Here is a 17,637-nt window from a genome sequence, read left to right on the forward strand (position 1 = left end):
TTGCTATATTATCGCAAATATTTTCACAATGTGCACTTCATTCTGACTGTACTTACCGTCACTAAGTTTTGAGCAAATCAATAACTTGCAGTTCAGTACAAGATTTAAAAAATGTTCCTGTATGACATTCTGATGACCAAATTGCATTTGTATTCAAATATTGGGGTATTTTATTAAGCAAGCAAGCAAATAATAACCTGTGATTAATCATAATTAATTACTGTTCGGGAGTGTAATTAATCTGATTACAAAATTAATCACTTATATTCACATATATATGTATACACATGTACATATACCCACTTATACACACACACACACACACACACACACACACACACACACACACACACACACACACACACACACACACATATATATATATATATATATATATATATATATATATATATATATATATATATATATATATATATATATATATATATATATACACAATATATGTATATATACGTATACTGTATATATATATATACACACACATATATATACATATATAAACATAAATATATATACATAAATACACATATATATATGTATATATATATATATATATATATATATATATATATATATATATACACACACACACAGATATATATACATATAAAAACATAAATATATATATATATATACATACATATACGTATACACATACACACATACATACATACAAATATATACATATACAAACATACATAAATACATATACATATATAAACATAAATATGTATGTGTATATGTGTGTATGTATGTATGTATGTATACATGTCTGTGTATATACATATATACACACATATATATATATATGTGTGTATATACATATATACAGTATATATCTGTATGTATGTATGTATGTATGCATATTTATAGGAGAGTTGCATATGACGTCACATCGGTTTTTCTTCTTTGCGGTTTAATTCACACAAGGTCAAGCAGCATGAGCATAGCATTAAAACAAGTAAGAGTGAGTGTCGCGTTTGAGCAGAAAAATACATATTTCTGTTCTGTTCTTGGGTGTTCCAGTGGTTCAAATAGAGAGATAGGGACAAGCTTTCAAAGAGTCCCGAAAGAAGTGGTTCATAAAGGTAATACAGTCAGGAAAAAACAAAAGTGCGTCAAAGGAAATGACTCTTAAAAATATCACTTTCATCATCTTGTGGAATACAATCGGACCATGCTCGTGTCTGCAGTGATCACTTTGTAAAATGTTTGTTTGAACTTTTTGATTTGTTTGAGAAACTTTCTGTGATGCAATCAAGTTTATTCCCCATATGCTTCTCAATATTAGTAGTGTTTGAGAGAACGTAAAAAAGACAAGAGATAGCATCAGTTTGTGTTCTTTTGTGGTTGCTATGCCTAAATAGAACTACGAAGACCTGCTTGTGCAAATAAACTAACGTCACGTTAAGTCCGAGTAATAAATACTGTGATTGTCGGTCCAATACACCGTATTTTCATAACAGAAACTAAAAGCTTAGTTGTTGAGCTGGAAGGCCGAGTGCTTTATTTGACACAGGTAACCACACTAGAGCGTCTTTGGTGATATTTGTTAGCATCAAGAAAATATTCTTAGTAGTATAAATAAACTAGATGAATAAATCTCGTAGACTCAACAGCACATACTGAATCTTGAGATTGTTAGCAAAGATTTGTGCTGAACATAAACAGCTAAATATAGAAACTAAATAAGAACTTCACAGCATAAAAACAACTGCAGACATGAATTGTAGATGAGACTAATATTTGTAGCAGGAAATCAACTGCAAACAAACGTGTCTTTTTTCTTATTAGCGTCACAATCACAGCAGCACCGCACTCGTTATGTCAATCAAATATGTTACTTAGCGATGCACCAATAAATCCAACTTTTTCTTTTACGGATTAATGCTTAATTTGTGGACCCCTCAGATGTAAATACACTGCAAAAAGTCAGTGTTCAAAAACAAGAAAAAAAATTACAAAAATTAGGGGTATTTTATTTGAACTAAGCAAAATTATCTGCCAATAGAACAAGAAAATTTGGCTTGTCAAGACTTTCCCAAACAAGTAAAATTAGCTAACCTCAATGAACCCGAAAATACCTTAAAATAAGTATATTCTCACTAATAACAAGTGCACTTTTCTTGGGGAAAAAAAAGACCTTTTTGCTCAATATGTTGAAAAATATTCCAAAATTAAGTAAAGGCTAGTGCCATTATCTTGACATAATGATATGCACTAGGCATTACATTTCTTGAAACCAGCAAACTTATACTAAAAACTAATTTATTGTTCTTAATGGAAAGGCAACCGCTTGTTACTCTCGGGGTCTCCTAGCCGCTCAGGCAAATCATATTGTCTAAAAATGCATTTTTCCATTGATAACATGACATCATCGCGCCAAGTGTGTGCTCTTTCAGTCAATTAGTGCGCATATATACAGCCCGGTCCCTGGCCAAAAAATGTTTAATTGTAAATTTGAAGAATTCATGTGAATGAACTATTTCTGTTCAAAATAGTTTGAAATGTTAAATGTTTAAATATTAACTGTCATTTTACTGTACTGTGCCAACTGTACTACTATATGAGTACATATTTTCTATGGTTTCATTGAAAATAAAACAGCAAAGTCCATTTGGCTGTCATCTGTTTTAATTATGACACACAATTGTGTCAAAGTCATGATTTTTTTTTTCATGCTTGAAATAAGAAATTATTACTTTAAAAAAGTAGTTTTATACTTGTGAGTGTTGATGACACAGATTTGATATTCTAGTTTCAAGCATGTTCTACTCAATATAGGTCATCAAATCTCAGCAACAAGCTGTAATATCTTACTGAGATCATTTAGGACCAAAACCCTTCAAACAAGTAAAACACTAACATAAAATCTGCTTAGTGAGAAGAATTGTTTTGTCAGACAGAAAATAAGCAAATATCACCCTTATTTGAGATATTTAATCTTACTTATATTTCAGTTTTTGCAGTGTACATGATGTGCCTCCAATCTTCTCTAAATACCTTGAGTGTCAACTGTCAAGTGAAGTGAGGTAGCAGTAACCTCTTGGTGAGGACAAATGGTTTAAATATTTTAAACATATATATATATATATATATATATATATATATATATATATATATACATATATATATATATATATATATATTTCTTAAGAGTGTAAAAATCCACTCCATCCTATTTTTTTTTTTTAAATGTTCATGATCGCTTTTATATTTTCTTTTTAAACCTTTCAAATTAAGCTTAAATCTGCATGGATTCAGGTAAACAAACAGTAGCCTAATGGGGCTTAGACCAGTGGTCCCCAACCTTTTTTGCGCCACGGACTGTTTTTTTAATGTAGGCATTATTTTCAGGGACCGGCTTTCCACTTGTGCCAGATAAATAAAGCAAAATTAAGTGCATGAAAAATACAACTCACTATAACGCTGAATTAGTGGGAGCCCTGGGCTTGTTTCTTTGCAATGAGATGCAGATGGAAATCAGCCTTTGGCTACAATCTGTCACGTTTATATTTGATGTTCATTAATGTGCATTGTATCATGTCACAAAGTTATAACAAATGGCGACTTCCTATGAGGAGTTTTACTGTACATCTATAAACAAGCTCACACTACTTCCACATTTACCCATTCACACACTGATGGAGGGAGCTGCCATGCAAGGCGCTAACCAGCACCCATCAGGAGCAAGGGTGAAGTGTCTTGCTCAGGACACAACGGACATGACGAGGTTGGTACTAGGTGGGGATTGAACCAGGGACCCTCGGGTTGCGCACGGCCACTCTTCCACTGCGCCACGCCCTCCCATATATATATATATATATATATATATATATATATACATAAACATATATATATATATATATACATACATACATACATACATACATACACATATATATATAATATGTTTATATACTTTCTTACTTTACTTTCTTGCTAAAGATATTAGGGTTTTTTTTTCTAGTTTGACAGGGGGGGAAAAATGTGTCCAATATTGCAACAAATATTATTATTATCTCACTTGGTTGGTCAAAATCCAAATAAATACTTAAATATCTGCTTAACTTAGGATTTTGAAGCAAGTTATCCATCAAAGTGTACACTATAAAAATGACCAATAGATTTTACTATAAAATTTAGGGAGTTTTTTTTTTTTTTTTTTTTTTTACAACATATTGCTGTAAATTGAAAAAAGAACCACCAATGTTTGTTTTTTTTACATTAAAATTCTGTCGACTGAGCTGTCAGTTTTTTTCTTTTACTGTAAAATCCATGGTTGATGGTTTTATGGTACCACATTTTATTATGGTAAAAAACTGGCAGCTGAGTTGCCAAAATAAAATTAAACAGCGGTATTGTATTTCTATTTACAATAATGTTGTAAAAATAATAATCATTAAAAAAACATAGTATATATTTTACAGTAAAAGTCTGGCAACTTTTTTCCTGTAAAAAACAGTGGTAAAATCTGCAGATTTTTTTTACTCTTTACATAAGAAATGTTTAAAAAAATATTTAAATTCATAGGCAAATTCATTTATTATTTACTGTTAGAAGCGGCCCTCTCATGGCAGCCAGGACTGCGGTGTGGCCCTCAATGAAAACAAGTTTGACACCCCTGGTCTAGTGGGACAGGCCAAAGTTAAATTGGAGAAAATGCAGTCTTTTATAAATGATTTAATGTTTCTCTGCGACCCGGTAGCAAAGGCGTCACGGACCGGTACCGGTCCCCGGACCGTTGGTTGGGGACCGCTGGCTTAGACCATCTCTTGAAACCCAGAAGTGCCTCTCGGTCACGTGATTGCAACCCACCTATAGCAAATGTTTTATTTAACACTTTAAATATGTACATTTGATTTCAGTAACACCTATATTAATCACATTTTCATTTAATTTGGGGGAAATATAATTAAAAAGGTGTAAACATTTACTCTCTCATGATACGTCCATGGAATGTTGTTTTTGTCATGTTTATTTAATCTTTAAAAAAATATATATATTTCTTAAGAGTGTAAAAATCCACCCCATCCTATTTAAAAAAAAAAAAAAAAAAAATCATGATCGCTTTTATATTTACCTCTAAACCTTTCAAAATAAGACTAAATCTGCACGGATTCAAGTAAACAAACAGTCGCTTGAAACCCGGAAGTGCCTCTGGGCCACGTGATTGCAACCCACCTATAGAAAATTATTTATTTAACACTTTAAATATGTACATTTGATTTCATTTACACCTATTATGTAACACAATGTCATTCAATTTTGAGGAAATATAATCTAAAAAGTGTTAACGTTCACTTTCTCGGGATGTCTAATCGATTAATTGAAATATATTTGTACTTCACCTGTGTATAAAATCATTAACTCCACACGATTTGTTTTGGGGGAAATATAATCTAAAAAGTGTCAACATGTACTCTCTAATGATAAATCCATTGAATGTTTTTTTTTTGTGTTATTTTTATTAAATCTTTAAAAAATAAAAATTTCTTAAGAGTGTAAAAATCCACTCCATCTTATTAAAAAGATAAAAATAAAATTCATGATCGCTTTTATATTTGCCTCTAAACCTTTCAAAATAAGATTAAATCTGCACGGATTAAGGTAAACAAACAGCAGACTAATGGATCGCCTAAAATCCAGAAGTTCCCGGATGTGATCCCTCTAGGTCACGTGATTGCAACCCACCTTTAGCAAATGTTCTATTTAACACTTTAAATATGTACATTTGATTTCATGTACACCTATTATTAATCACTATTTAATTCATTTAACAATTACATTTTTGAGGAAATATAATCTAAAAAGTGTGAATGTTCACTTTCTCAGGACGTCTAATCGATTAACCTATAACAAATGTTTTATTTAACAGGGTACACTTTAAATATGTACATTTATTTTCATTTACACCTATTAAGTATCACAATGTCATTCAATTTTGAGGAAATATAATCTAAAAAGTGTTAATGTTCACTTTCTCAGGATGTCTAATCGATTAATTCAAATATATTTGTACGTCACCATTGTATAAAATCATTAAGTACACACGATTTAATTTGGGGGAAATATAATATAAAAAGTGTAAACATTTACTCACTCATGATACGTCCATTGAATGTTTTTTGTGTTATTTTTATTAAATCTTTAAAAAAATAAAAATGTTTTAATAGTGTAAAAATCCACTCCATCCTACTAAAAAAAATTAAATAAAATTCATGATCATTTTTATATTTGCCTCTACACCTTTCAAAATAAGATTAAATCTGCACGGATTCAGGTAAACAAACAGCAGACTAATGGTAATGGATCGCCTGAAATCCAGAAGTTCCCGGATGTGATCCTCTACGTCACGTGATTGCAACCCACCTATAGCAAATGTTTGATTTAACACTTTAAATATGTACATTTGATTTCATGTACACCTATTATTAATCACTATTTAATTCATTTGACAATTCAATTTTTGAGGAAATATAATCTAAAAGTGTGAACGTTCACTTTCTCAGGACGTCTAATCGATTAATCTATTGCAAATGTTTTATTTAACAGGGTACACTTTAAATATGTACATTTGATTTCATTTACACCTATTATGTATCACAATTTAATTCAATTTTGAGGAAATATAATCTGAAAGGTGTTAACGTTCACTTTCTCTGGATGTTTAAACGATTAATTGAAATATATTTGTACGTCACCTATGTATAAAATCATTAAGTACACACGATTTAATTTGGGGGAAATATAATATAAAATGTGTAAACATTTACTCTCTCATGATACGTCCATTGAATGTTTTTTTGTGTCATGTTTATTTAATCTTTAAAAAAATAAATATTTCTTAAGAGTGTAAAAATCCACTCCATCCTATTAAAAAATTTAAAAAAATATCATGATCGCTTTTATATTTGCCTCTAAACCTTTCAAAATAAGATTAAAACTGCACGGATTAAGGTAAACAAACAGTAGCCTAATGGATCGCCTGAAAGCCAGAAGTTCCCGGATGTACCTCAAGGTCACGTGATTACTATGGCAAATGTTTCATTTAACACTTTAAAAATATGTACATTTGATTTCATGTCCACCTATTATTAATCACCATTTAATTCATTTAACAATTCAATTTTTGAGGAAATATAATCTAAAAAGTGTGAACGTTCACTTTCTCAGGGCTCTAATCGATTACCGTAACCTATAGCGGGGGTCGGCAACCCGCGGCTCTTTAGCGCCGCCCTGGTGGCTCCCTGGAGCTTTTTCAAAAATGTATGAAAATGGAAAAGATGGTGGGAAAAAAATCTGTTTTTTGTATATTGTTTCAGTTAGAGAGCAAACATGACACAAACCTTCCTAATTGTTAGAAATCCCAATGTTTATATTAAACATACATGCTTCACTGATGAGAGGATTTGGCGAGCGCCGTTTTGTCCTACTAATTTCGGCGGTCCTTGAACGCACTGCAGTTTGTTTATATGTTTAACTTTCTCGACGCTGACACAGTAAGACGTGTTTTATGCCACTCCTTCTTTGTCACATTTTGTCCATGAATGCAATGCGTGAATGCACAAAGGTGAGCTTTGTTGATGTTATTGACTTGTGTGGAGTGCTAATCAGGCATATTTGGTCACTGCGTGACTGCATGCTAATCGATGCTAACATGCTATTTAGGCTAGCTGTATGTACATATTGCATCATTATGTCTCGTTTGTCGCTATATTTGGTTAATTTAATCTCCTTTACTTATGTCCTCGGTGTATTTAGTTTATATTTGCATGTCTCATGACACATCTGTATGTAATAATGGCTACATGTCTGATAGTTGTTAGTGTGCCATGTTGTTCCAGACCACAGCAAACGTTACCTAGCTTGCAAAGATTGTAATAAATCCATTAGAAGAAGACAGCCTGCCGTTTCCTTAAACTTGGACACACACATCTAAGCCAGTAATTTCTAGGAGTTATCTCCGTTTTACTAATGTTTTCCAATGTTACAAAAATTGGTAGAATAAATATTAAATTTCAACATTTCTATCAACATGTCAGCCTGCGAAACAGTCATTTTGATAGTTAATAGCTAATATAAACTGAGATAGGCTGCAACACCCCCTCAACCCGAAAAAGGGGCAATCGGTAGAAAATGGATGGATGGATAAACACTTATACAATGTGTTGCTTTCATTATAAGACTTATATAAGGCTTTTAATTTCTGGTATTTTTGGTCGAATTTGGCTCTTTCAACCTTTTGGGTTGTCGACCCCTGACCTATAGCAAATGTTTTATTTAACACTTTAAAGATGTACATTTGATTTCATGTACACGTATTATTATTATTCACTATTTAATTCATTTAACAATTCAATTTGAGGAAATATAATCTAAAACGTGCGAACGTTCACTTTCTCGGGACGTCTAATCACCTACGTATAAAATCATTAAGTACACACGATTTAATTTTAAAAAAATGTTTTCATTTTTATTTTATCGATTGATTTGGATTTATTTGTATGTCAAATACTTTTATTATTTATTTCACATTTAAAAAATTCTAATTGAACGTATTATTTATTTGTTAAATTTACTAAATTAAATAAATAAATGTGTACGACTCTGTATTTTTTTAAAAATGAAACATCGAAATATTGATTATTTTTTACAATTGTTTTGAGATATATGAAATATAATAATTGTGGGGGTTTATTCTGACCTCGACCTTCTCCTCCCGGAGGTGCACCTTGCGGGCGAGCTGCTCGCGGGTTCCGACATCCGGGTACTTGGTCTCCTGGAAGAGCCCCTCCAGGGCCTCCAGCTGCTCGTCGGTGAAGATGGTCCTGTGTCGCCGCTTCCTGCGACAGTGCAGCTGGTTGAGAAGCTGCAGTTCGCTGCGGGACAAACTGCTCATGTTGACGTAGGACATCAGCTGCTGCGGTACCGGAGACACCAGCACCGAACCTTCGTAGCCTGCGTAATGAGGTATGTACACATTATTATTAGTAGTAGTAGTATTAGGCTAAACAGTCACTTAGCGGCCTTCAGATCAAACCAAACATTTATTTGGGTTTATAAACAAATATTTCGTTTCGTTCTGCAAAGCAATATGAATTATTTTAGTATCAATAAGTCTGGAAGATCACTGGAAAATAATAACAGATAATTTAATTTTTAAATTTCAGGATGATGTGTTTTTTTTCGTTAAAAAGTTTGTCTTGGAAATATTTCATGATAATAAAGATGTGTATTTCTACGCAACAAATAATTCAAATACGCACAAGAGCCATTTTGACTTGACGTTTTCCTTATTTAAGAAACACCTATAATGTATTAAAATGTTTTTTTTATATCAATCGAATAACTTTCATGTTTTTCTTTGTATTATCATATACTTTCTTTTTTGGTGTTTTATGTTTAGTTTTTGTACCACAACAGTGTAAAAATATTTTTTTAGAACCAGCTGAAAATATTACACTTATCTGAAATTATTACAAAGTGGCACAAAATGTTTTTATTATTTTAGTGTTTTACTGTTAATAATACAATTAGTATTAATATAGTCCAGTATCCTTTTTTTTGGGTGCATTTTTGTGCCTTTCCCCCCACTTTTGCTGTTAATAGTCTTTGTATTTTGAAATGTTTTTATTGAGTAGTTGTATTTTGAAATATATTTATTCATAATACAGTTGGAAATATTTTATTTCGTATAGTAGTTTTTGGAAATGTTTTTATTTTTTTATTTAGGAGTTTGATTTTATTAAGTATAGTTGTATTCTCAAATATTTTTGTTGACTATAGTTGTATTTTAACATGTTTTTATTCAGTATAAATATTTTAATTGTTATTTAGTACAGCTGTATTTGGAAATATTTATATTTAGTATACCGGTAGTTGTATTTGGGAATATTTTTAGTTGTCTTATAAAATATTTTTTATATAGAATAGTTGTAATTTAAATTGTTTTATTTAGTATAGTTGTAATTTTAAATATTTTTATTTAGTATAAGTTTAATTTTGAAGTGTTTTTATTCAATATAGCTGTATTTTGAAAGGTTTTTATTATTAGGTATAGTTGTAATTAAATGTTTTAGTTGGTATAATTGTAGTTGTTAATGTTATATTTGGTATACATGTAAATATTTGTATTTAGTATAGTAACTGGAATTGTTTTTAGTTGTATTATGAATTTTTTAAATTTAGAATAGTTGTATTTTTAAATGTTTTTAGTATATTTGTATTTTTAAATGTTTTTATTAGTATAGTTGTATTTTGAAATGTTGTCATTTAGCATAGTTGTATTTTGAAATGTTTTTGTTTTTATTTAGTATAATTGTATTTTAAACGTTTTTATTTAGTATAGTCGTATTTTGAAATATTTTCATTTAGTATAGTTGTATTTTGAAATACTTTTATTTATCAGTTGTATTATGAAATATTTTATTTAGTATATTTGTAATGTCAAATGTTTTACTCACTATAGTTGTAATTTTTAAATGTTTTTGTTAGTTGGATTTTGAAACGTTATAGTATAGTTGTGATTTCAAATGTTTTTATGAAGTAGTTTTAAGCAAGTTTTAATTTAGTATAGTTGTGTTTTGAAATGTTTTCATTTAGAATGCTTGTATTTTGAAATGTTTTCATTTAAGTCATTTATATTTTGAAACGTTTTAATTTAGAAATGTTTTCATTTAGTATATTTGTATTTATTAGTTGTATTTTGAAATGTTATAGTTAGTATAGTAGTGGTATTATGAAATATTTTATTTAGTATATTTCTAATTTCAAATGTTTTATTCACTATAATTGTAATTTTGAATTGTTTTTGTTGGTTGGATTTTAAAACGTTATTTAGTACAGTTGGGATTTCAAATGTTTTTATGAAGTAGTTTTAAGTATGTTTTATTTTGAAATGTGCGGACCAATCCAAAACACCCTGGATACCATATATTTTATTGGCTATCAAAATAAAACGTAGTGAGACGATCGTTTGTGTGTAAGTGCAAATAGTGTACAGGAAAGTGAGAACAGGCAATAACAGAATTTGGGGGATGTTTCAAATAAGTTTTGAAATGATTGAGAAATGTGGAATGCAAGATGAATTATTGTGCTTGTGGAATGTGACATTTGTCGAAAAGAGCTTGGAATTTTGCGACGAGCACAAAAGTTTTCATGTTTGCTTCTAATCAGTGATAATGTTGCGTTCATTTATTTCTTATAAACTGGTGAGGAAAATGTGGAATTCTAAAAAAAAAAAAAAAAAAAAAGTGAACATTTTGTGAATGTGTCAATCAATTAATCAATCAATCAACATCGTGCTCGGAATAATTTGCATGTGAAAGTGAAAGTGTAAAGGTGTGAAGAATAAGAAGAGGTGTTACCTGCGGGCGGCATGCACGGGCACTGCTGCGGGCCCAGGCCGTGCACGGCGCCGCAGCAAGCCGGCAGTCCGGCGGCGCCCTGGACGTGCATGTGTCCGTAGTAAAAGCCGTTGTAACCCAGCCTGCTCCCGCTCATGGACGGGACTCCCGCCAGGGAGGGCCCTCCGCAGGTGGCCGCGTACAGTCCGTTGTAGTCGGCGGCGTAGACGGCGTCGTTAGCGGGCAGCACCACCGGGCCGCTCCGGTGCAACAGCAGCGGCTCCTTGCAGCTGCTCGGCCGTCCGGACAAGATTCTGTCGATGCTGAACATCCCGGCGGGCATCACGATTTACCGGCAACAAAAACAACAACAAAAAAAGGGGTGTGTGACGTCAAGGAGTAAAAAAAAAACAATAATTCAAAAGCCGAACAGAAAGTGAGAAGAACTACAAGGTCGTCATGGTGACTTCACGCTACTTGGTCTTCGATGTGGACTCAAGTGGACCAGCCCGGAGCAGGGCGGCTTTTATAGTCTGATGACGTCACGAGGAGCGGCGCTGCTGTTTGTCTGGCACATGTGTGTGTGTGTGTGTGTGCGTGTGTGTGTGTGTGTGTGTGTATTCGCAATTAAGTCAATTAAGATAATCCACAGGGTTTGCAGTCTGTCAGCCACACCTAACTTTATCTGTTATCTCAACTGTAAATATTTCATATCATTTATATCATTTATATATAGCAAACAACACATACACACACACACACACACACACACACACACACACACACACACACACACACGTGTATACACGTGTTTTACTTTTATACTTTTACCATTAATAAAGATAAGTAAATATTTCATATTTTATATCATTTATACATAGCAAACAATGCACAACACACACACACACACACACACACACACACACACACACACACACACGTGTATACACGTGTTTTACTTTTATACTTTTACCATTAATAAAGATAAGTAAATATTTAATATTTTATATCATTTATATATAGCACATAATGCACAACAAACACACACACACACGTGTATACACGTGTTTTACTTTTATACTTTTACCATTAATAAAGATAAGTAAATATTTCATATTTTATATCATTTATACATAGCAAACAACACACACACACACACACACACACACACACACACACCTATACACATGTTTTACTTTATTTTATTTTTGCCATTTAATAAAGATAAGTAAATATTTAATATTTTATATCATTTATATATAGCACATAATGCACAACACACACACACACACACACACACTTGTATACACAATGTCATGTTTTACTTTATTTTACATTTACCATTTAATAAAGATAAGTAAATATTTCATATTATATATCATTTATACATAGCAAACAATGCACAACACACACACACACACACACACACACACACCCACACACACACACACATATACCTGTGTTTTACTTTATTTTATTTTTACCATTTAATAAAGATAAGTAAATATTATCATTTATATATAGCACACAATGCACAACACACACACACACACACACGCACATGCGCATATACACAATGTCATGTTTTATTTTATTTTACTTTTACCATTTAATAAAGATAAGTAAATATTTCATATTTTATATCATTTATACATAGCAAACAATGCACAACACAACACACACACACGCACACACACGTATACACACACATATACACAATGTCATGTTTTACTTTATTTTACTTTTACCATTTAATAAAGATAAGTAAATATTTCATATTTTATATAATTTATATATGGCAAACAATGCACACACACACACACACACACGAATACACACGTATACACAATGTCATGTTTTACTTTATTTTACTTTTACCATTTAATAAAGATATAGTTGATCATATATGTCATTTATAGGCTACACTGTAAAAAATTACCGTAAAAATACAACAAAAAAATACAGTTATATACTGTTCTTCTTAAATGCAGTTAAGTACTGTAAATTTTGTTGCATTTTACAAAAAATATCGACCAGCAGTAAGTTACTGTAAAACTACAGTATAATTCAGTATTTTTCAGACTTGTTTCTTGGGTCCGCCCACAATTCGTCCAACCGAGCTTCATTTCACCTGGCCGCCGCAGCTAAATCAATCCTACTGCATGGTGTGTTTTTGATAACAAGGTAAGAGTCACTTGTACCTTGATGTGTCATTTTCTGTTTGAATTGCTTTATATATATATATTTATAAAGTCCGAAATGACATAGCGTCACAGTCAGCATCACAGACACTATCGTTGACCACATGTACCGCCGCATGCTAGCGAGCTAAGTTTTCTTCATATTTGTCATAGTGATCATAATGTCATAGTCATCTCAAAAAGATGATAACTTGCAACATATGTGCTACGACTTGCAGCAATGTATTTGCGTATGTTAGACCAGTGGGGGGTACTTGAAGGTATGCCAAGGGGTAAGTGAGATTTTTTTTAAATATTCGAAAAATAGCAACACTTAAAAAATCCTTTAGAAATATATTTATTGAATAATACTTCAACAAAATACATGTTTAGGATGAAGTTCATGAATCCTGAAGGATCTCTACTACAATCCGCAAAGAGGGCACTTTAAATTGATGATTACTTCTATGTGTAGAAATATTTATTTATAATTGAATCACTTGTTTATTTTTCAACAAGTTTTTAGTTGTTTTTATATATTTTTTTCCAAATAGTTCAAAAAAGACCACTACAAATGAGCAATATTTTGCACTGTTATACAATTTAATAAATCAGAAACTGATGACATAGTGCTGTATTTTACTTCTTTATCTCTTTTTTTTCAATCAAAAATGCTTTGCTCTGATTAGGGGGTACTTGAATTAAAAAAAATGTTCACAGCACTGAAAAAAGGTTGAGAACCACTGTCCTAAGGCAGTGGTTCTCAACCTTTTTTCAGTGATGTACCCCCTGTGAACATTTTTTTAATTCAAGTACCCCCTAATCAGAGCAAAGCATTTTTGATTGAAAAAAAAGAGATAAAGAAGTAAAATACAGCACTATGTCATCAGTTTCTGATTTATTAAATTGTATAACAATAATAAATAAAGATTTCTACACATAGAAGTAATCAACTTAAAGTGCCCTCTTTGGGGATTGTAATAGAGATCCATCTGGATTCATGAACTTCATTCTCAATATTTCTTCACAAAAAAATAAATCTTTAACATCAATATTTATGGAACATGTCCACATGTCTCAGCTGCATTACTGCTACGTTTTAACCAAGCCTCCATTGTTTTCTACATGGATAGTTGATTGACAGTTGGTGCTGTGTGGCACCGCCAGGTAGGGTCAAACCATCATGGCATGGGGGAAACTCTGGCTTTGTGGTAATGAATAGAATAGCTTACTTGATTTGATGTTCAGTTTATGAACTTACATTCATATTTTGTCGAAGTATTATTCAATAAATATATTTATAAAGGATTTTTGAATAGTTGCTATTTTTAGAATATTTAAAAAAAATCTAACGTACCCCTTGGCATACCTTCAAGTACCCCCAGGGATGCGCGTACCCCGATTTGAGAACCACTGCCTTAGGAGACTACATGTAAACAGAGTAAAGAGAGAGCGAGTGAGGTGGCCATTCCAAATACCTTTAAAATGCTACCCATTTTGGATACTGTTTAGGAACATAAACTGCATTTCTTGACTGTACCAGTTGCTGGTGACAAAGTCACAATAAAACGTTGGATGATCAGCATGGAAGGTGATGTCATCTGCGAAGGCGTCCAACCTAGCTTCATCTCAGGGCTTGCTACCCTTCTTGCCACCTACTATGTGTTCAACTTGGAATACCAAGAGGAAGGTGCTCGGACATTGGAATTTGTTCAAAGGTAAATCCCCTTGATACTGTTAAATACTGTTAGGATATTTTGCCCCTTTTCTCACCTCTGTTCAGGAATTTGACTTGTCATTTCCCCAAGTTTGTGCCTTAAATCAATGACTCTTCTGTTCCTTTGTGGACTTTCTTATTAGGGACCGAAGCACCAGTTTGACTCTAGGATACAGAGAAGGTAGGTAATGTGCAGGTATAGATATGTTGCCTGGGTCAAAGAAGGAAGCACCTGTTTGACCCCAGGATGCAGAAAAAGTAGGTAATTTGCAGGTAAAGATATGTTGACTGGGATCACCCAGTCAACATATCTTTACCTGCAGGAAGCACCAGCGTGACCCGAGGATGCAGAGCAAGTAGGTAATGTGCGGGTGAAGATATGTTGAATGGGTAAAGGCAGGAAGCACCAGCGTGACCCCACCATGCAGAGAAGGTAGGTAATGTGAAGGTATGTTGAATGGGTGAAAGAAGGAAGCGCAGGTGGGGTCGAGGCAATGCAGACAAGGTAGGTAATGTGCAGGTGAAGATATGTTGTATGGTGAAAGAAAGAAGCACCAGTGTGACCCCAGGATGCAGGGAAGGTGGGTAAGGTGCAGGTAAAGTTATGTTGAATGGGTAAAGGCAGGACACACCAGCTAGACTCCAGGATACAGAGAAGGTAGGTAATGTGCAGGTAAAGATATGTTGAATGGGTAAAGGCAGGAAACACCAGCTAGACTCCAGGATACAGAGAAGGTAGGTAATGTGCAGGTAAAGATATGTTGAATGGGTAAAGGCAGAAAACACCAGCCAGACTCCAGGATACAGAGAAGGTAGGTAATGTGCAGGTAACGATATGTTGAATGGGTAAAGGCAGAAAGCACCAGCGTGACCACACTATGCAGAGAAGGTAGGTAATGTGCAGGTAAAGATATGTTGAATGGGTAAAGGCAGGAAGCACCAGTGTGACCCCAGGATGCAGAGAAGATAGGTAATGAGCAAGTAACGATATGTTAAATGGGTGAAAGCAGGAAACATCAGCGTAAATACACGGTCCCGTAGATGGAGAGAAAACACATAAATAGAGAGAGGGATTGGGGAGGCTTTAGCATTGTCTTCCTCTCTGAATTTGTCTTAATGGGTTTTAGAGCATTCACTCATCTACAGCTGTGGTTATGGTATAGGCTCACATATATCCTAAAATTGATATGAATATTTGTGCAATGCATATTCCTAAATTAACAATGTGAGGAGTTCTGTATCGACTGCAAGTAATCTTCAATCACAACAGAATATCTAATATGCCTTCTCTCTTTTTTAGGCGATTCATTGGCGTTAACCCTGAGAGGGGAACAAAGGCTAGCCAGGGAAAGGTGGTGTCCAAGAAGACTGGGAAGCGGGTCCAGAAAAAGGCAGCAACTGTAAATCCTCACGTAGCCACCCTTATAAAACATCTCACAATAATTGGTTAATAAAAGCATAAACTTGCAAGGCCATTTCTCCAGTCATTTTTATGCCAGCAGATTGCAGGGGTTTTGATTTTGAAAAATTAAAAGTTCAACTCCTTAACTTCTAGTGGCATTATACTGTAAAGCTCAGTCTATAGTGCTTACAATTATTTTACTGTAATTAACTGTTCATGGATATTACAGTAGATACACTAAAATAACAGTGTAATGCCGCTAAACAGATGACAGTATTATGCTGTGAAGCGTATATTTGATACAGCACAGTACTGTGATACCTTTTACAGTAATAAACTGTAGTGATAAATCACAGTATGTGTGCTGTAGAAAAACAGTATATACTGGAACCATTAGCTGCCAGTAGGTTACTGTATTTAAACGGTGAAAATTCTTACAGTGTATAACAAACAATGCACTACACCTAAATATGATGATAATAATGCAGATTATTTCCTATTTAATCATGTTGCATCTATTATATATATTTATCTTCACTTTGAACTCTACTTAATATCATATTTCCATCAAAATAATGCTCATAATTTTTTGAGTACTGATAATCATTTAGTTTATTTAATATAATTGAATCCTGTTGCATATATTATATATATTTACACAAAGCCACTTTTTACTCTAATTTATTATTGAATGTTGATATGATTTAGCAAATGTATCTCATACGTTATGTCATTCATTTATAGCAAACAATGATATTAGTAATTAAGAGAATTCTACCTATCTAATAGCATTGTAGACTACATAATATCTACTCTACTTTATTATTAGTATTATTGAATGAAGATATGATTTCCTGCACCTCTGATACCAATTCTTAATTAATATCGATACCAATTCGATCACCTTCTAATTACCCTTTTAGAAAATCGCCCCTTGTTCAGTGACTCAGATGAGCTTCTTCCTAACTC

The 17,637-nt window shown here is 32.8% G+C and overlaps 1 protein-coding gene across 1 annotated transcript in view; it reads right to left on the reverse strand.

The window, feature by feature from the left end:
* Positions 1-11,939, reverse strand: part of gsc (goosecoid) — a 15,484-nt gene extending 3,545 nt beyond the window's left edge. The window contains exons 1-2 of the mRNA XM_061968018.1: positions 11,391-11,939; positions 8,729-8,982 (exon numbers count right to left, since the gene is read on the reverse strand). Coding sequence (XP_061824002.1) covers positions 8,729-8,982; positions 11,391-11,712 — 576 coding nt within the window. The 5' untranslated portion in view covers positions 11,713-11,939. The remainder of the gene's footprint in view (positions 1-8,728; positions 8,983-11,390) is intronic.
* Between the last annotated feature and the right edge of the window lie 5,698 nt (positions 11,940-17,637).

The sequence above is a fragment of the Nerophis lumbriciformis genome, linkage group LG08, assembly GCF_033978685.3.
Source record: "Nerophis lumbriciformis linkage group LG08, RoL_Nlum_v2.1, whole genome shotgun sequence".
In the NCBI taxonomy this organism is placed as follows: domain Eukaryota; kingdom Metazoa; phylum Chordata; class Actinopteri; order Syngnathiformes; family Syngnathidae; genus Nerophis; species Nerophis lumbriciformis.